Source organism: Molothrus aeneus, unplaced genomic scaffold (genome assembly GCF_037042795.1).
Source record: "Molothrus aeneus isolate 106 unplaced genomic scaffold, BPBGC_Maene_1.0 scaffold_30, whole genome shotgun sequence".
Lineage (NCBI taxonomy): Eukaryota > Metazoa > Chordata > Aves > Passeriformes > Icteridae > Molothrus > Molothrus aeneus.
In genome coordinates this window covers 2149764-2169233 of record NW_027098964.1, presented here as the reverse complement: position 1 = coordinate 2169233, position 19470 = coordinate 2149764, and the positions used below count along the sequence as shown (strand labels likewise).

General features: G+C 61.9%; 2 protein-coding genes across 2 annotated transcripts; one reads left to right on the top strand and one right to left on the bottom strand.

The window, feature by feature from the left end:
- Positions 1-493: 493 nt before the first annotated feature.
- SF3B2 (splicing factor 3b subunit 2) lies at positions 494-15651 on the bottom strand. Its single transcript, XM_066570218.1, has 22 exons — positions 15501-15651; positions 14976-15022; positions 14544-14609; positions 13775-13987; positions 13096-13155; positions 12854-12971; positions 12672-12754; positions 11873-11978; positions 11117-11199; positions 10413-10619; positions 9982-10119; positions 9399-9479; positions 8684-8911; positions 7603-7752; positions 6907-6996; positions 5735-5842; positions 5005-5112; positions 3815-3957; positions 2788-2889; positions 2190-2289; positions 1023-1208; positions 494-764 (listed from the first exon to the last, which is right to left on the bottom strand). Exons 1-22 carry the CDS (start codon positions 15649-15651, stop codon positions 693-695), a joined length of 2640 nt encoding a protein of 879 aa, XP_066426315.1. The 3' UTR covers positions 494-692.
- Positions 15652-16272: 621 nt separating this feature from the next.
- On the top strand, positions 16273-19419 carry EIF1AD (eukaryotic translation initiation factor 1A domain containing). The gene is made up of 6 exons (XM_066570734.1): positions 16273-16309; positions 16472-16565; positions 17074-17182; positions 17618-17726; positions 18439-18483; positions 18975-19419. The coding sequence occupies exons 2-6, from the start codon at positions 16479-16481 to the stop codon at positions 19402-19404; spliced, it is 780 nt and encodes a 259-aa protein (XP_066426831.1). The 5' UTR covers positions 16273-16309; positions 16472-16478; the 3' UTR covers positions 19405-19419.
- The last annotated feature ends 51 nt before the right edge of the window (positions 19420-19470 follow it).

Genomic DNA, 19470 nt, shown 5'->3' with positions numbered 1-19470 from the left:
CCCTGGGGACCCTGGGGACATGAGCCGGTGACACAGTGACCTCATTGTCACGGTGACCTCAGTGACACGGGGACCCTGGGGACACTGGGGACATGGCCCGGTGACACAGTGACCTCAGTGACACAGTGACCTCATTGTCACGGTGACCTCAGTGACACGGGGACCCTGGGGACACTGGGGACACTGGGGACACGAGCCGGTGACACAGTGACCTCATTGTCACGGTGACCTCAGTGACACGGGGACCCTGGGGACACTGGGGACATGAGCCGGTGACACAGTGACCTCAGTGACACAGTGACCTCGTTGTCACAGTGACCTCAGTGACACGGGGACCCTGGGGACCCTGGGGACATGGCCCAGTGACACAGTGACCTCAGTGACACGGTGACCTCAGTGACACGGGGACCCTGGGGACCCTGGGGACATGGGCCGGTGACACAGTGACCTTGGGGACACGGTGACCCCGGTGCCACCAGGCAGAGCCGCAGCGTTGGGTGGGGACAATGCCACCTTTTATTTACAAAACAACGGGGACAGGCTGGGGACAGGGACAAGGACGGGGACAGCGCCACCACCACAGTGTCCCCAACACCCGGGGTGACATCCCCCGATCCCGGGGTGACACTGAGGGGACAGAGGGGACAGGGAGGGGACAGGGAGGGGACAGGGGGGGGACAGGGAGGGGACATCTAAAACTTGAACTCTTTGTACTTCTTGCCCCCCCCGCGGGCGTCCTGGGGCTGCGCCTTCCGCTTCTTCTGCTGTGGGGACACAGGGGACAGTGAGGGGACAGTGAGGGGACAGGGAGGGGACAGGGAGGGGACAGGGAAGACAAGGAGGGGACAGGGAAGACAAGGAGGGGACAGAGGGGACAGGGAGGGGAGAGCGAGGTCGCGGTGGGGACTTGGGGACAGGAACCCCTCGTGCTTCATCCCAACTGCACGGGGCTGCCCCGAGGGGACAGGGAGGGGACAGAGAGGGGACAGAGGGGACAGAGGGGACAGGAGGTGCCACCTCACCTTCTGCTTGGCGGCGTGCTCGGCCACCATGTCACTGAAATCCTCCTTCTCCACCTGCGCCTGCTGCTCCCGCACGTGCTCCTCGTATTTCTGCGTCATGGCCGTGGGGTCCAGCTCCAGCTCCTCGGGGGCCAGCGCCACCTCCACGCCCTGCGCCTCCGCCACCGGGCCCTTGCGGCCCATCACCTGTAATGGGGACATTGGGGACATTGGGGACATTGGGGACATTGGGGACAGTGTCATTGTCACCCCCTGTGCCTCCGCCACCGGGCCCTTGCGGCCCATCACCTGTAATGGGGACATTGGGGACATTGGGGACATTGGGGACAGTGTCATTGTCACCCCCTGTGCCTCCGCCACCGGGCCCTTGCGGCCCATCACCTGTGGGGGGACATCATTGGGGACATGGGGACATTGGGGACATTGGGGACACTGTCATTGTCACCTCCTAAACCTCTGTCACAGGGCCCTTGCGGCCCATCACCTGTAATGGGGGGACATTGGGGACATTGGGGACATTGGGGACATCACTGGGGACATGGGGATATGGGGACAATGGGGACATTGGGGACATTGGGGACATTGGGGACATTGGGGACATTGGGGACAGTGTCACTGTCACCCCCTGCGCCTCTGTCACCTGTCGGGGACATGGGGACACCATGGGGACACCATGGGGACACGGGTGACCCCAATCCCGTGGTTTGTGGGGTCTCAGGGCTGTTTTGGGGGGGTTCTCTGGGGGCTCTCACCGCAGACATGTCAGAGATGTGGGTGGGGGTGGTTTGGGGTGTGTTTGGGGTGTTTTTGGGTGTTTTTGGGTGTTTCTGGGGTGTTTTTGGGTGGTTTTTGGGGTGTTCTGGGTGTTTCTGGGGTGTTTCTGGGGTGTTTTTGGGTGTTTTGGGGTGTTTCTGGGGTGTTTCTGGGTGTTTCTGGGATGTTTTGGGGTGTTTTTGGGGTGTTTTGGGGTGTTTTTGGGTGTTTTTAGGGTGTTTTTGGGGTGTTTCTGGGATGTTTTTGGGTGTTTTTAGGGTGTTTTTGGGGTGTTTCTGGGGTGTTTTTGGGGTGTTTTTGGGGTGTTTTGGGGTGTTTTTGGGTGTTTTTGGGGTGTTTTTGGGTGTTTCTGGGATGTTTTTGGGTGTTTCTGGGGTGTTTTGGGGCTCTCACCGCAGACATGTCGTAGATGTGGGTGGAGCCCATCATGGCCGTGCCCACGGTCGCCGTTCGCTTTTCGGGGACCACCGTGAACAGCTGGGGGGTCTCGCTCCTGTTTGGGGGGGTCAGGATTGGGTGGGGGGTTCCTGATCACCCCAAAACCACCCCCAGCACCCCAAACCCCCCCCCCTACACCCCGGCCCCAAGACCTCCCCAAAATCCCCCCCAAAAACCTCCCCAAAACCCCCCAAAAACCTCCCCCTAAAATCCCTCCAAACACCCCCAAAAACCTCCCCAAAACCCCAAACCCCCCCAAAACTCCCCTAGAAACCCCCCAATCCCCCCCAAACCCTCTCCAAAGCCCCAAAATTCCCCAACCCCCCCCCAAAAACCTCCCCAAACCCCCCCAAAACCCCTCCAACCTCCCCCCCAAAAACCTCTCCAAAATCCCCCCAAATCCCCCCAAAATCCCCCCAAAATCCCCCCAAATGCCCCCCAAAATCCCCCCAAATGCCCCCAAAATCCCCCCAAAATCCCCAAATCCCCCCAAAATCTCCCCAAAATCCCCCCAAAATCCCCAAACCCCCCCAAAATCCCCAACCCCCCTCACCCGTCCATGGCCTCCTCGATTTTCTTCTTGCGCAGCTCAATCAGCTCCGGGGTCTCCATCCCGGCCGGCACCGAGGAGAAGCCCCCGGGGGTGATCAAACCACTGAGGGGGAATTGGGGGGTCAGGGGCACCCCGGGAACTCAGGGGCGCCCCGAAAGGTGTGGGGCGTCCCCCCAGTTCATTTCAGAGGGGACGAACCAACCCCGTTCCCCGCCCCAAAGGAAAACCCCAAAGGATTCTCCTCTTACGGGGGATTTGGGGGTTCAGGGGGTCCCCCTGAGTTCTTGGGGTGCCCCTGGGTGCTTGGGGGTCCCCCTGGGTTCTTGGGGTCCCCCTGAGTTCTTGGGGTCCCCCCAGTTTGTTTCAGAGGGGATGAACCCCATTCCCCACCCCACAGAAAACCCCACAGGATTTCCCCTTTCTGGGGGGATTTTGGGGGTTCAGGGGGTCCCAATCAGTTTTTGGGGTGCCCCTGACTTTTCCGGGGTTCCCTTTGAGTTTTTTTTGGGGTGCCCCCAGCTGTCCATAGTGGGGGTGAACCCCACTCCTCACCCCAAATTTATCGCTCCTTTCTGGGGGAATTTGGGGGGGTTTAGGGGACACCTGGGAGATTTCTTGGGGTACCCCTGAGATCTTTGGGGTGCCCCTGACTTTTCTGAGGTGCTCCTGATTTTTCGGGGGCACCTCCGAATTTTTGGGGGTGTCCGTGGAGGGGGTGAACCCCACTCCTCACCCCAAATTATCGCCCCTTTATGGGGGATTTTGGGGACACTTGAGAGACTTTTTGGGGTGCCCCTGAGTTTTTTGGGGTGCCCCTGAGTTCTGGGGGTTCCCTGTGAAAATTTTTAGGCTTCCCTGTGAGTTTTTTGGGGTCCCCCTGAGTTTTTGGGGTGCTCCTCAGCTGTGTTCCCCCCCCCCCCCCACTCCTCACCCCAAATTCATCGCTCCTTTCTGGGGGAATTTGGGGGGGTTTAGGGGACACTCGGGAGATTTTTTGGGGCGCCCCCGGTATTTTTGGGGTGCCCACCTGTCGGCAGGGGTGATGAATCCGGTCTCGTCCGGTTTTTCTTCGTCGCTCTCCTCCTCCTCCTCCTCCTCCGAGGATTCCTCGTCCGAGGGCTCCAGCTCCCCCCAGGGCGTGCGGTCGATCTCCTCCTCCTCCTCCTTGGTCTGGGGGGGCCCGGGGGGGTCACCCGGGGATTTGGGGGGTCCCAGGGGGGTCGGGCAGGGGGATTTTGGGGGAGATTTGGGGGGTTTTGGGGTTTTTTTGGGGTTTTTTGATGCTTGGAAAGGGGATTTGGGTGTGGGGTTATGGAGACCCCAAATCTGGGGGGGGGCCGGGGAGGTCACTCAGGGATTTGGGGGTCCCAGGGGATTTGGGGGGGGGTCCCAGGGGGTTTGGGGGGGTCGGGCAGGGGGATTTTGGGGGGATTTGGGGTTTTTTTTCAGGGATTTTTGGGGTTTTTTGGGGGGATTTTTGGGGTTTTTTTTCAGGGATTTTTGGGGTTTTTTGGGGGATTTTTGGGGTTTTTTTGATGCATTTGGGTGTGGGGTTATGGAGACCCCAAATCTGGGGGGGCTGGGGGGGGTCACTCAGGAATTTGGGGGTCCCAGGAGGTTGGGGAGGGGGATTTGGGGATTTTTGCGTTATTTTGGGGGGATTTGGGGGTTTTTGGATGCTCGGATGGGGGATTTGGGTGTGGGGTTATGGAGACCCCAAATCTGGGGGTCCCAGGGAGATCCCAGGGAATTTGGGGAGGGTCTGATGGGGTTTGGGGGGGTCCCAGGGGGATTTGGGGGGTCCCGGTGGGTCTGTCAGGGTTTGGGGGAGTCCCAGGGAGATCCCAGGGGATTTTGGGGGGTCCAGCAGGGTTTGGGGGGGTCCCATGGGATTGGGGGGGTCCCAGGGGATTTGGGGGGGTCCCATGGGGTTTGGGGGGTGCCGGGGGGTTTGGGGGGTCCCATGGGGTTTGGGGGAGCCCCAGTGGGGTTTGGGGGTCCCGGGGGGTTTGGGGGGTCCCGTGGGGTTTGGGGGAGCCCCAGTGGGGTTTGGGGGGTCCCGTGGGGTTTGGGGGAGCCCCAGTGGGGTTTGGGGGGGTCCCGGGGGGTTTGGGGGGTCCCGTGGGGTTTGGGGGAGCCCCAGTGGGGTTTGGGGGGTCCCGGGGGGTTTGGGGGAGCCCCAGTGGGGTTTGGGGGTCCCAGATGTGCCCCCATCACCTGGAACTCGGCGGCGTTGGTCCCAAACACGTCCCCATAGAGCGGCTTCCCCGTCTCGTCCACGGGCGGCTTCCCCCAGCCCCCGGCGTGGTACCCGAAGGAGCAGCCCTGGGGGGGACACCCCAAAATCACCCTGGGCACCCCGAAATTACCCTGAAACCGCCCCCAAAGCATCCTGCACCCTGCAGCACCAAAAAACCCCCAAAATCCCCCCCGAAAAACCCCCCCAAAATCCCCCCCCAAAACCACCCCAAATCCCCTCCTAAAAACACCCAAACACCCCCACCCTGCAGCACCACAAAACCCCCAAAATCCCCCCCGAAAAACCTCCAAAATCCCCCTAAAAAACACCAAAAACCCCCAAAATGCCCCCCAAAAAACTTCCAAAATCCCCCCACCCAGGACCCCCAAAAGAACCCCAAAATCCCCCTAAAAAATCCCAAAACCACCCCAAAAACCCCCAAACCCCCCCAAAACCACCCCAAAAACCCTAAAATCAACCCCAAGCATCCCAAAACCACCCCAAAACCACCCCAAATCCCCTCCTAAACCCACCCAAACACCCCCACCTTGCACCCCAAATTCCCCCCCAAAAAACCCCAAATTCCCCCCAAAATCCCCCCAAAAAACCCCAAATTCCCCCCAAAATCCCCCCCAAAAAACCCAAAATCCCCCCAAAAAACCCCAAATCCCCCCCAAACCCCCCCAGCACCCCAAAAGCCGCGCTCACCTCGGGGATGGGGGAGTTGAGCCCCGGGATTTTGAGGTTGGGGTAGGAGGGGGGGGGTCCATAGCGCTGCATGGCGATCAGCCAGGGCGGGGGCACCTTGTGGGCGTTCTGGGGGGGCACAGGGGGGTCAGCGCCCCCAGAACACCCCCGGGACCCCAAAAACCCCAAATCCAACCCAGGACCCCCCAAAAAACCCCAAATCTGCACCAGGATCCCCCAAAAAACCCCAAATCTGCACCTGGACCCCGAAATCACAGCAGGGATTGGGGGGGGGGCAAAGGAAGGGGTGTCCTCCCCCCCCCGTCAGGGCATGGAACATTCCTGGGGGGGTCAGCGCCCCCAAAACACCCCCGGGGCCCCAAAAAAACCCTAAATCTGCACCAGAACCCCCTAAAAAAACCCCAAATCTGCACCAGGACCCCGAAATCAGAGATTAGGGGGGCCCTAAAGGAAGGGGTGTGTCCCCCCCCCAGGGCAGGGCATGGAACATTCCAGGGGCTTGGGGTGGGATTTGGGGTGGATTTGGGGTGGATTTGGGGTGGATTTGGGGTTGGGGGTGGATTTAAGATGGTTTTAGGGTGGTTTTGGGGTATTTTGGGGTGCCCTCACCAGCCCCGCGGGCATGCCCAGGGATTTGGGGTTTGGGATGATTTTGGGATGATTTTGGGGTGGTTTTGGGGTGTTTTTGGGGTGTTTTTGGGGTGTTTTTGGGGTGGTTTTGGGGTGGTTTTGGGGTGTTTTTAGGGTGTTTTGGGGTGGTTTTGGGGTGGTTTTGGGGTGGTTTTGGGGTGTTTTAGGGTGTTTTTGGGGTGTTTAGGGTGTTTTTGGGGTGGTTTTGGGGTGCCCTCACCGGCCCCACGGGCATGCCCAGGGATGTGGGATTTGGGATGGTTTTTGGGGTGGTTTAGGGATGGTTTTAGGGTGTTTTTGGGGTGGTTTTGGGGTGTTTTTGGGGTGTTTTTGGGGTGTTTTAGGGTGGTTTTGGGGTGTTTTTAGGGTGTTTTGGGGTGTTTTTGGGGTGGTTTTAGGGTGTTTGTTTTAGGGTGTTTTTGGGGTGGTTTTTGGGTGTTTTTGGGGTGTTTTTGGGGTGTTTTTGGGGTGTTTTTGGGTGTTTTAGGGTGGTTTTGGGGTGTTTTTGGGGTGTTTTTGGGGTGGTTTTGGGGTGCCCTCACCGGCCCCACAGGCATGCCCAGCGCGATCCGCAGCTCGTCCGAGAGATCTCCCGGCTTCTTCTCCTTGAGCCGCGTCTCAAACTCCTTCCCCTGGGGACACCAAGGGGACAACAAAGGGACAACGAGGTCACCAAGGGGACAACGGGGCGGTGACAACCCCAAAGACCCAACCAGGGTGGCACCAAAGCCCCCAGAATCCCACAGGGATGTCCCAAAAGCCACCAATGTCCGCCCAAGATGTCTCCAAAGCCGCCAATGCCACCCCCAGGATGTCCCCAAAGCCCCAAATGTTCAACCAGGATGTCCCCAGAGTCACAAAATCCAACCAGGATGTCCCCAAAATCCAACCAGGACATTTCCAGAGCCCAAAATGTCCAACCAGGATATCCTCAAAACCCCAAATCTTCACCCAGGACCTCTCCAAACCCCAAACCTCCAACCAGGATGTCCCCAAATGTCCCCCAGGCCAGCCCTGAAGCCCCAGGTGTCCCCCCAGGTGTCCCCAAATCTCCAAAATCCAACCAGGACATCTCCAAACCCCAAACCTCCAACCAGGATGTCCTGAAGGTGACAAGGGCCCCAAAATCCAACCAGGATGTCCTGAAACCCCCAAAATCCAACCAGGATGTCCCCAAATGTCCCCCAGGCCAGCCCTGAAGCCCCAGGTGTCCCCCCAGGTGTCCCCAGTGTCCCCACCTCGTAGTAGAGGTCCCCATGGATGGTCAGCTTGGGCTTGGTCTGCCACTTGAAGAAGGCATCGTGCAGTTTCTGGTAGTCGATGTCGATCTTGCCCATCTTGGGCCGCACCTTCTCCCTCATCTTGGACTTCATGGTCTTCTGCTCCTCCTGGGGACAGCGCAGGGGACACTGGGGACACGGCCCGGGGCCGCGGGGACACCCCAGGAGCGGCCACCGGGGACACGGGTGTGACCGTGATGGGCACAAGGTCCCCAAACCCAACCAGGGGGTCCCCAAAATCCAACCAGGGTATCCCCAAACCCAACCAGGGGGTCCCCAAACCCAACCAGGGGGTCCCCAAACCTCCAAAACCCAACCAGGGGGTCCCCAAAATCCAACCAGGGTATCCCCAAACCCAACCAGGGGGTCCCCAAAATCCAACCAGGGGGTCCCCAAACCCAACCAGGGGGTCCCCAAACCCAGCCAGGGGGTCCCCAAACCTCCAAAACCCAACCAGGGTATCCCCAAATCCAACCAGGGGGTCCCCAAAACCCAACCAGGGGGTCCCCAAACCTCCAAAATCCAACCAGGGGGTCCCCAAACCTCCAAAACCCAACCAGGGTATCCCCAAATCCAACCAGGGGGTCCCCAAAACCCAACCAGGGGGTCCCCAAATCCAACCAGGGGGTCCCCAAAACCCAACCAGGGTGTCCCCAAAACCCAACCAGGGTGTCCCCGAGGTGTCCCCACCTTCTCCTGCAGGGCCTCTCACATCTCCTGCATGTCTGGTGACCACCCAGGACTTCTCCAAACCCCCCAGACCCCTCCCCAAACCCATCCCACCCTCACAGCTGCCCCTCAGACGCTCCCCAAGGTGTCCCAATGTCCCCAAGGTGTCCCAAGGTCTCCCCAAGGTGTCCCAATGTCCCCAAGCTGTCCCCACCTTCTCCTGCAGGGCCTCCCTCATCTCCTGGGTGCCTGTGACCACCAAGAACCTCCACAAACCCCTCCCCAAACCCCTCCCATGGCCCTGGCCGCCCTCACACTGTCCCCGAGGTGTCCCCGAGGTGTCCCCGAGGTGTCCCCGAGGTGTCCCCACCTTCTCCTGCAGGGCCTCCCTCATCTCCTGGATCCCGGTGCGTTTGATGAACTCGGGCAGCTCGAAGGGCGGTTTCTCGATGCCCCTCTTGCCCTGCAGGTATTTCCTCTTGAAGCACCAATGCCGCGGCACCGGCACCGAGTTCCGCGTGGCCTTCAGGTGCACCAGGAGCTTGGGGTCCTGCGCGGTGACATCGTGCATCTCCACCACGTCAGGGCGGGCCACCAGCTGGGGACAGCAGAGGGACAGCAGGGGACATCAGGGGAGTTAGCAGGGACAGTCCCAGGGTGGCTCTGTGGGACACAAGGTGACCTCTGGGTGGTCACATCGTGCATCTCCACCATGTCAAGGTGGGCCACCGGCTGGGGACAGCAGAGGGACAGCAAAGGGACAGCAAAGGGACAGCAGGGGACGAGGGAGAGTGAGGGGAGGAGAGCCCCAGAATGGTGCTGGGGACATCAAAGTGACCTTGGGTGGGGCCACGGGACACCAGGGTGGCACTGGTGGGGTGACAAGGAGAAGACTGAGGTCCCAAGGGGACCCCCAGGCGGGCAGCTGGGACCCCAGTGTCCCCAGGAAGGTGACAAGGGCACATTGCGTGGCTCCACCGGGGCTCCCAGGGGACAGGAGGTGTCACCTCAGGGCTGTCCCCAGCTCCGAGTGCCACCACACCCGCGGGGGAGGGGACAGGGCCGTGTCTGTCCCCAAGTGTCACCTGCTTCAGCTCGGCCACTGTGAACCTGTTCATGCGCCGCAGCTTCTTCTTGGACAGCTTGGGGACCTCCTGCTTCTTCTCCTGGGGACACGTGGGGACAGCTCGAGTGACACGGGGAGGGTGGCACCCGATGGCGGCGCCCGCTGTCCCTGTCCCACCTCAGGGACCGTCCCCTCCTTCCCAGTGCCGGCTGTCACCACCCCCAGTCAGTGTCCCCAAACACCCCGGCGTTGTCCCCAACTCAGTACCAGCTCCAGCTGCCACCTCCCGTCACCCTCAATGTCACCCCGCTGTCCCCCGTGTCCCCAGTGCCACTGCATCATCCCATCACTGCCCTGTCCCCAATGTCCCCATGTCCCCAATGTCCCCAGTGTCACCTGCTCATCCTCAGAGCTGTCCCCAATGTCCCCATGTCCCCGTGTCACCTGCTCATCCTCAGAGCTGTCCCCACTGTCCCCGTCCCCAATGTCCCCAATGTCCCCCTGTCCCCGTGTCACCTGCTCATCCTCAGAGCTGTCCCCATGTCCCCATGTCCCCTGCTCATCCTCAGAGCTGTCCCCATGTCCCCATGTCCCCGTGTCACCTGCTCATCCTCAGAGCTGTCCCCGTCGCTGCCCCTGGTGCCATCCTCGGGTCCCTTTTTCCGGGGCGCCCCGGTGCTCTCAGTTCTCTCCGCCCGCTCCGGCTCCTTCTCCTTGTCCTTCTTCACCTCATCCGTCAGCTGGGGAGGGGACGGGGACAGGGGTCAGAAGGACCCAGAGGACAGGGACAGGGGACGGGGACAGGGTTAGGGAGAGGGAACAGGGTCAGAGGACAGGGGACACAGGTCAGCAGGTGACCAAGGGTGACACTGGGGTGACCCTCAGCACCCAGGGGTGACTCCTGGCATCCAAGAGTGACCCAGGAGTGACCCTGGCACCCAGGAATGACCCCTGACACCCAGGGGTCACCCTGGCACCCAGCAGTGACCCCCCCCGGCACCCAAAGGTGCCACCAGCACCCCCCAAGTGTCACCTTGAAGGCCTCGAAGATCCTCTTGAAGAAGACGAAGTTGGGGTCGTAGATCTCGGGCTCCTCGCTCACGTACTCGATCTCCACCTCGGGGCCGTCCCCGGGCGCGGGCTCGGGGTCCCCCCGGGGGGGGGTCGGCGTTGGGGCCCCCTCCCGGGCCCCGCCCCTCCCCCGCTTCTTCTTCTTCCGGTTCCGGCGCTTCCGGTTCCGCTGGGAGGGGACAAAAAGGGACAGTGAGGGGACATGGAGGTGACACAGGAGGGGACAAAAAGGGACAGTGAGGGGACACGGAGGTGGGACAGGTCCCTCTAACTGGGGGGACAAAGAGGGACCCCCGATGGGATGTCAGAAGAGGGGACAAAGGTGACACGAAGGTGACACAAGTGACCCCAGAGTGAGTCACACCCCCTGCACTTGGTAGGGACAAAATGGGGACATTGGGGTGGCACCGAGAGGGGACAGATCCTCCCAGTAAGGGGACAGGAAAGGGACATTGGGGTGACCCCAAAGTGACCCAAACCCACCCATGGCCGCCAAGGGAGGGGACAACAATGGCACCCCAGGGACACAGGTGACCCCAGAGCCATCCAAACCCCCTCCCACGTAAACCCATCCATGACCCCCGGGAATTTGGGGCACCCATGGGACCCCCCCATCCCCCCAGTGTGGGTGGGGGGGGGCCTGTCCCCCATTGTCCCCTCTGTCACCTCCTTTTTGGATGTCCCCATGTCCTCCTCGGCCTCGGAGGCCGACGCCGACGCCCGGAGCTCCGTCTCCATCTCGTCCTCGGCTGGGGGCACACGGGGGACAGGGCTGTCACCCCCACCTCTGGGTGCCACCCCCACCTCTGGGTGCCACCCCCACCTCTGGGTGGCACTCTCCATCTCTGGGTGCCACCCCGACCTCTGGGTGCCACCCCCACCTTTGGTGTCACCCCCACCTTTGGTGTCACCCCCACCTCTGGGTGTCACCCCCACCTTTGGTGTCACCCCCACCTCTGGGTGTCACCCCCACCTTTGGTGTCACCCCCACCTTTGGTGTCACCCCCACCTCTGGGTGCCACCCCCACCTTTGGTGTCACCCCCACCTCTGGGTGTCACCCCCACCTCTGGGTGCCACCCCGACCTCTGTGTGCCACCCCCACCTCTGGGTGCCACCCCCACCTTTGGTGTCACCCCCACCTCTGGGTGCCACTCTCCATCTCTGGGTGCCACCCCCACCTCTGGGTGCCACCCCCACCTTTGGTGGGGAGCACCCAGTGGGGATAGGGGGACACTGTGGGTGGCACAGGGGGTGGCAGGGGACACTGAGGTGGCACTGGGGACACTGGGGTGGCACTGGGGGTGACATTGGGGACACTGAGGTGGCACTGGGGACACTGGGGTGGCACTGGGGTGGCACAGGGGGTGACATTGGGGACACTGGGGTGGCACAGGGGGTGGCACGGCTGGGGCAGGGCTCACCCGACACCCCTGGCACTGTCACCAGCTCCTCCTGCCGGCTCTCCTTGAGCTGCAGGATCTTCTCCAGCGCCTGCGGGATCTTGGGGCCCACCCCGGAGTCCTCGTTCTGGGGGGGGCAGGAGGGGGGGGTCAGAGGAACCCCCAGGACCCCCCTCAAAATCAGGGAGACCCCCGGGAGCCCCCCCAAAATCAGGAAGATCCGCCCTGAAATCAGAGAGACGCCCAGGACCCACCCCAGAATTTAAGGAGACCCCAAAACTGGGGAGACTCCCAAGACTGTCCCTAAAGAGACCCCAAACCCACAGAGACCCCTCCCCAGAACAGAGACCCCAGACCCAGAACCCCCAGACTCAGAGCACCCCCCAACAGAGCCCCCAGCCCCACAGACCCCCTCAACAGAGACCCCAAACCCACAGAGACCCCTCCCCAGAACAGAGACCCCAGACCCAGAACCCCCAGACCCAGAGACCCCCCCAACAGAGACCCCAAACCCACAGAGACCCCAGTAGAGACCTCAAACCCACAGAGACCCCAGTAGAGCCCCCAGCCCCACAGAGACCCCTCCCCACAACAGAGCCCCCAGCCTCACAGACCCCCCCAACAGAGACCCCAAACCCACAGAGACCCCTCCCCAGAACAGAGACCCCAGACCCAGAACCCCCAGACTCAGAGCCCCCCCCACAAGAGACCCCTGACATGCAGAGACCCCAGTAGAGACCCCAAGCCCACAGAGACCCCTCCCCACAATAGAGACCCCAGCCTCAGAGCCCCCCCAGCCTCAGAGCCCCCCCAGCCCCACCTCTCTGCTGTCATCGCCGGGGGGCGGGGGGGGCCCGCGGGGCCGGGGGGCTCCCATGGCCAGGGGGACTCCCATGGGGCTGCCTGGGGAGGGGGGGGGGACACAAAGGCGCCATCAGCCTGGGGAGGGGGTGGGGACAGAGGTGTCCCCCCCCCACCCCTCCCCCAATGTCCCCCCCTCACCTCGGGGGGCCAGGGGGGTCCTGGCAGCCATGGGAGCCCCCTCGGGGGGGGCGCGGGGGGCGGGGGGGGTCAGCTTGGCCATCTCCTGCTGCCGCTCCTGCTCCAGCAGCACCGCGGCCTGGGGGGCACGGGGGGTCAGGGGGGCTGGGTGAGGCCCCCCCAAACCCAGGGGAGCCCCCCCAAGCCCAGGGGAGCCCCCCCAAACCCAGGGGAGCCCCCCCAAGCCCTGGGTGCCCCCTCACCCGTTTCTGCTGCTCCAGCAGCTCCTGCTCCTTGGCCTTGTCCCCAAACGGGTGCTGGCCCTGAGGGGGGGGACAGGGGAGCGCAGTCAGGACCCCCCCAGAAACCAAGGGTGCCCCCCCAAAGTGTCACCCACCCCCCAAAAACCACAAATCCCCCCCCAAACCACCCCTCAGCTCCCCCCCCCATGAGTACCCTCCCCAAGGTGGCCCCACCCCCTCCAACACCCCCCAGACCCTTTTAAAGCCCCCCAAACCCCACAGCCCCGGACCCCCCGCGCCCCCCTCCCCCCAGAGGAGCCCCCACCCCAAAATCCCCCCCCAGACCTGCGCCCTCTCCTCCTGCAGCACAAGAGCTGCTTTAACCCCCCCCAAACCCCCAATGAAACTCCCCCAAAACGCCCCCAAATCCCACATCCCCGTGCCTCCCACCCCCCAGAGGAGCCCCCCCAAGCCCCAGCGGAGCCCCCCAAGCCCCAGCGGAGCCCCCCACGCCCCAGAGGAGCCCCCCGGACCTGGGCCCGCTCCTCCTGCAGCACAAGAGCTGCTTTAACCCCCCCCAAACCCCCAATGAAACTCCCCCAAAACGCCCCCAAATCCCACATCCCCGTGCCCCCCACCACCCAGCGGAGCCCCCCACCCCCCAGAGGAGCCCCCCACGCCCCAGAGGAGCCCCCCGGACCTGGGCCCGCTCCTCCTGCAGCAGCAGCGCCGCCTGCTGCTGGGCCAGCGTCAGCCGCTCCTCCTCGCTGAGCCCCGCGGGCGGCGGCGGCGGCGGCACCGGGACCCCCCCCACGGGCCCCCCCAGGCCGAAGCCGAGCCCCAGCCCCGGCGGGGGAGGGGGGGGCACCAGGGGGTGCTGCAGGGGCAGCGCTGGGGGCAGCTGGGGGGGCACCTGAGACACCCCCGGCCCAGAGTTTAGCGCCACGAACAGCCCGGATTCGGATCGCGGGGTTTTTAACACCCCCCGCCCCCCAACACAACCCAAAACTGGGTGTCACTGACCCCCCCCCCCACCCCAAAATTTGGGGGTCTGGAGGGTTTTGACTCCCCTCACCCCAAAATGGAGCATCATTGTCCCCCCCCCACCCCAAAATTTAACACCACAAGCACCCCGGATTTGGGGGGGGGGTCTGAGGAGTTTTAACCTCCCCCACCCCCCAAAATTTAACACCCTCCCTGCCCCAAATTTGGATTCTGGAAAATTTCAACTCGCCCCCCACCCCAAACTGGGTGTCATTGACCCCCCCGCCCCCCACCCCAAAATTTAATGCCCCACCACCCCAAATTTGGGTTCTGGAGAGTTTTAACCCCCCCCCACCCCAAAACTGGGTGTCAGTGACCCCCCCCACCCCAAAATGTGGAGCTCTGAGGGGTCCTAAACCCCCCCAAAGGCACCCATGGACCCCCTCCCCCACCCCAAGCCCCCCCAGAGCCCCCCAAAATCCCACCTGGGGGGGCGGGGCCTTGTCCCCCTCCTCGGGGCGCAGGGCAGGGCGGCTCAGCACGATCCCAGTCTGGGGGGGGCACAAATTGGGGAGGGGTCCCTGTGAGCCCCCCCTGCTTGGAGGGGACATGGGGACCCCCCCTCTGCGAGGGTGGGGGCGGCAGGAATCCTCCCACCCCCAAAAATGGAACAAACACCCTCAACACGACATTAAAGCTCCGAAAAATCACATTAAACTCCCAAACAAGTCAAATTTAACTCCCCAAAAGCCTATTAAATCTCCCCAAAAATAACATTAAACCCCCCAAAACTTCTATTAAATCCCCCAAAAATCCCACTAAACCCCCCAAAAACCACATTAAACCCCCCCAAAATTAGTCTCCCTCCTCAAAGGGACAGGGGAGAATTTGGGGTCCCCCTGTTTTGGGGCTCTCACCTGCAGGGTGTAGGCCTGGAGCCGCTCCAGGAGCTCCTCACGGGTCCCTAGGGGGAAAAGGAGGGGGTCAGGGACCCCCAAATTCTGCCCCAGAACCCCCCAAATTCCTCTGCCCCATCACAGACCCTGAAAACTTCTCAGCACCCCAACACTTCCCCCCCAGGGACCCCCAGAACTCCCTCAGATCTCCCCTCAAGTGACCCCAAAATCCCCGAATTTCCCTTCTTCCCCTCACACATCCCCGCTCTCCCCTCACGGATCCATCCCCGCTCTCCCCTCACGGATCCATCCCCGCTCTCCCCTCACGGATCCATCCCCGCTCTCCCCTCACGGATCCATCCCCGCTCCCCTCACGGATCCATCCCCGCTCTCCCCTCACGGATCCATCCCCGCTCCCCTCACGGATCCATCCCCGCTCTCCCCTCACGGATCCATCCCCGCTCTCCCCTCACGGATCCATCCCCGCTCTCCCCTCACGGATCCATCCCCGCTCTCCCCTCACGGTTTCCCCCCCGCTCCCCGCACCCTGCGCGGGGGCTCCGATGCCGGCGAGCGTGGCCTGGAGCTCGGGGTGGGCCCAGCCCGCGTAGGGCGAGCGCTCGGGGGCTCGGGGGTCCCTCAGGGGCTCCCCGGGCCCGGCCGCCGCCGCCGCCGCATCCGCGCGCTCCGCCGCCATCTTGGCGTCGCCGCCGCCGAGAGCGTCGTAGCCAATCAGAGAGCGCGGCGCCGCGCCGCACGTGATGGCGTCACGGGGTGAAGGGGAGGGGCTTGCGCGGGTATTAGTGGTAATGGGGCGGGGATGACGTCACGGTGGTGAGGGTGACGAAACGAACACGGACGGGTTAGTGACGTGAGCTCTGTTGGAATGACGTCACAGGATTCAATATACCTGCTCATTAGCATGGCCACGCCCACCCAGCTGCTCGCCACATCCCCGATCCTCGTTTGCATAGCCCCGCCCATAGCTTGTACACTTATTCACACTTATTTGCATGGCACCGCCCCAAATCAGCGCTCATTTTCATCACACCAGGATTTCAGCTGATTTACATGAGCCCCTTCGTGATCCAGCCCATTATTTGCATAACCGCGCTCATTATGCAGACGAAATTCCCTCCCTCTTTCCTGGCTCCGCCCCCAAACGCGGCCATTCATTTCTCCCAGCGCGATTTCGTTTAGGCCGCGCCCACCCTCATGTCTGTTAGCCCCGCCCCTTTTGTTGGCGGTCTTTGTACTTGACCCCGCCTATTGAGGGCGTGACCCAACAGATCCTCGCCTTCTTTCCGGATGTGACGTCACCTCCGCCGCCGCTGTACCCGGAAGTGCCGCCGCAGGTGAGCGCGCGCCGCGCGGTGGGGGCGGGGCCGGGGGGTCCCGGGGGTCCCGGGGGGGGTCCCTGAGCCCCCCCCCCGCCCTTCCCCCATCCCGGGGGTCCCTGAGCCCCCCCAGCCCCGCCCCCATCCCGGGGGTCCCTGAGCCCCCCCGTGTCCCCCCAGCCCCGCCATGTCGCGCGCCACCAAGCGGAAGCACGTGGTGAGGGAGCTGCTGGAGGAGCGCGTGCAGCCCGCGGAGGGACAGAGCGTGGTCAGGGTGAGAACCGGGACACCGGGGGACATTGGGGACATTGTGGGGATTGGGGACAGCTGGGACGTTGGGGACAGCGGGGGGACAGGGCGTGGTCAGGGTGAGGGGGGGGACACGGGGAGATCGGGGACACCGGGGGACATTGGGGACACGGGGACAGTGGGGGGACATGGGGAACATAAGGGGGGTTGGGGATTGGGGTGACACTGGGGACACTGGGGAGACATCAGGGACGATGGGGGGATATTGAGGACATTGGGGACAATGGGGGGACAGGGCAGGGGGATGTGGGGACATTCGGGGGACACAGGGACAAAGCTCTGGGACAGGGGGACACGGAAGGGACAGCCGGACACGGGGACAGGGGTGACAAGGGGACACAGAGAGGTGGCCCTGGGGACAACGAGACTTGGGGGGGACACGAGGGAAAAGACGCTGCTCTGGGGACAGAGGGGACACCGAGGGGACACCGAGGGGACACCGAGGGGACCCTGAGGCCGGCCGTGTCCCCCAGGTGTTGGGGACACCGGGGAACAACCTGCACGAGGTGGAGACGGCGGAGGGGACGCGGTTCCTGGCCAGCATGCCACCGCGGTTCAGGAAGCACATCTGGATCAAGAGAGGTGACACTGCCACCATTGCTGTCACCCTGTCATTGTCACTGTGTCATTGTCACTGCTCCTGTGTCACCCTGTCATTGTCACTGTCCCTGTGTCACCCTGTCATTGTCACCCTGTCGTTGTTCGGTGTCACTGTCACCCTGTCAGTGCCACCGCGGTTCAGGAAGCACATCTGGATCAAGAGAGGTGACACTGCCACCCTCACTGACACCCTGTCATTGTCACCCTGTCATTGTCACTGTCCCTGTGTCACCCTGTCATTGTCACCCTGTCATTGTCACTGCCCCTGTGTCACCCTGTGTCATTGTTCTGTGTCATATCCCCTGTCATTGTCACCCTGTCGCTGCCTTTGTCACCAGGGCATTGTCACCCTGCCCTCCCCCACTGTCCCCTTGCTGTCCCCTCAGTGTCCCCTCAGTGTCCCCTCTGTCCCCCCAGGTGATTTCCTGCTGGTCGATCCCATCCTGGAGGGCTCCAAGGTCAAAGCTGAAATTTCCCTGGTGCTGCTCCCGCCCCACGTGCGCTCCCTGCAGCGCCAGGGGCTCTGGTATGACCCAAACACCCCAAAAATGGCCCCAAAATACCCCCAAAACACCCCCCAAATACCCCAAAACCCCTAAATACCTCGCCCAAACCCAAAAAACCCCACCCCAATACCCCAAACCTCACCCCCAAAACACCTCAGAACGGCCCTAACCCCCCAAACCCTGAAAATACCCCCAAAATACTCCCCAGGACCTATAAAGTACCCCAAAACTGCCCTAGAATACCCAAAAATACCCCAAAGCTGCCCCAGAATAGCCCAAAATACTCCCCAAAAATATGCCCCAAAATACCCCCCAAAAACCACCCCAAATACCTTAAAAAACCCCAAAACCCCAAAATACCTCAACACTGCCCCGAAATCCCCCCTAAAATACCCCAAAATACCAGAAATATCCCAAAATACCCCAAAATACCCAAAGATAATCCCCCAAAATCCCCAATTTCCTCCTAAACTCCCAAAATCCCCTAAAATTTCCCCAAATCCTCCCAGAAATACCCCAAAACCACCCCAAAACAGCTCAAATCAGTCTAAAATACCCCAAACCACCTCAAATCCCCCTCAAATACTCCAAAATTCCCTAAAATGCCCCCAAAACCCCCAAACTCCCACAAAATACCCCAAAACTCCACCAACCCCCCCCAAACTCCAAAAAAATATCCCAAAATGCCCCAATCCCCCCTAAAAAATCCCAAATTGCCCCAAATCCCCTCAGGCCCGAGGCCTTCGCGCCCCTGGAGAGGAAAAACCCCCAGGAGGGGTGAGTTAATTAGGGGGAATGAATTAATTGGGGAGCGGTAATGGGGGTTAATTGGGATTTGTTTTAATTTAATTTGATAATTAGGGAGCAATGAGGTGTTGTTTATTGGGGGGTGATAGTGGGGATTAATTGGGAGGAAATAATGGGATCCTAATTAATTTGAGGTAATGGAGGTCTTAATTGGGTGGTGATAATGGGATCTTAATTAATTTGGATTAATGGAAGTGTTAATTTGGGGACAATAATTAACATTACTTGAGGTTCATTAATAAGGACAATATTGGGACCTTAATTGGGGAGTAATAACGGTGGATTAATTAGGGGGGTGATAATTTGGGGGGTTAATTGGGGGGGTGATAACTGGGGGGGTTAATTGGGGGTTATTAATGGGGACAATAATGGGGAGGAGGGGTCCGAATGGGCTCAAGGGGACAGTTGGGGACACGGTGGCACTTTGGGGACACCGTGACCCCCCCGTGTGACCCCTCCAGTGACGAGCAGGGGCTCTTTGTCAACACCAACCGGGGGGGGACCCCTGGGGACACCGGGGACAGCGATGGGGACAGCGAGGACGACACCGGGGACAGCAAGGAGGACAATGAGGACAATGAGGACGACACCGGGGACAGCGACGGGGACAACGAGGACAATGAGGAGGACAATGAGGACAATGGGGAGGACGCCAAGGACACCGAGGACAGCGATGGGGACACCGAGGACACCCACGGGGACACTGGGGACACCCACGGGGACACTGGGGACACCAGGGCCAGCTCAGAGCGCGGCAGCCGGGGACACTCGGGGGACACAGAGCACACGAGTGACACCGGGGACAGCGCGGGGACTGAGGCCCTGCGGCCAAAGGATGTTGGGGACAAGGACAGGGGGGACGCGGGGCGGGGCGGGGACGCTCCCCAATAAAGGATGCTGGTGGCACTGGGGTGGCACTGGGGTGGCTCTGTGTGTCCCCTCCCCGCCAGTGACACG

Bases quoted from the DNA above. Each gene is read 5' to 3' on its own strand.
- EIF1AD (XM_066570734.1), top strand. From the start codon at position 16,479: ATGTCGCGCGCCACCAAGCGGAAGCACGTGGTGAGGGAGCTGCTGGAG. The intron at 16,566-17,073 runs GTGAGAACCGGG...CGTGTCCCCCAG, and splicing joins AGGGACAGAGCGTGGTCAGG to GTGTTGGGGACACCGGGGAA. The intron at 18,484-18,974 runs GTGAGTTAATTA...TGACCCCTCCAG, and splicing joins AGGAAAAACCCCCAGGAGGG to TGACGAGCAGGGGCTCTTTG.
- SF3B2 (XM_066570218.1), bottom strand. From the start codon at position 15,651: ATGGCGGCGGAGCGCGCGGATGCGGCGGCGGCGGCGGCCGGGCCCGGG. The intron at 12,755-12,853 runs GTGAGGGGGGGA...CCCCCTCCCCAG, and splicing joins GACCCCCCTGGCCCCCCGAG to GCAGCCCCATGGGAGTCCCC. The intron at 2,890-3,814 runs GTGGGCACCCCA...ATTCCCCCTCAG, and splicing joins TTCATCACCCCTGCCGACAG to TGGTTTGATCACCCCCGGGG.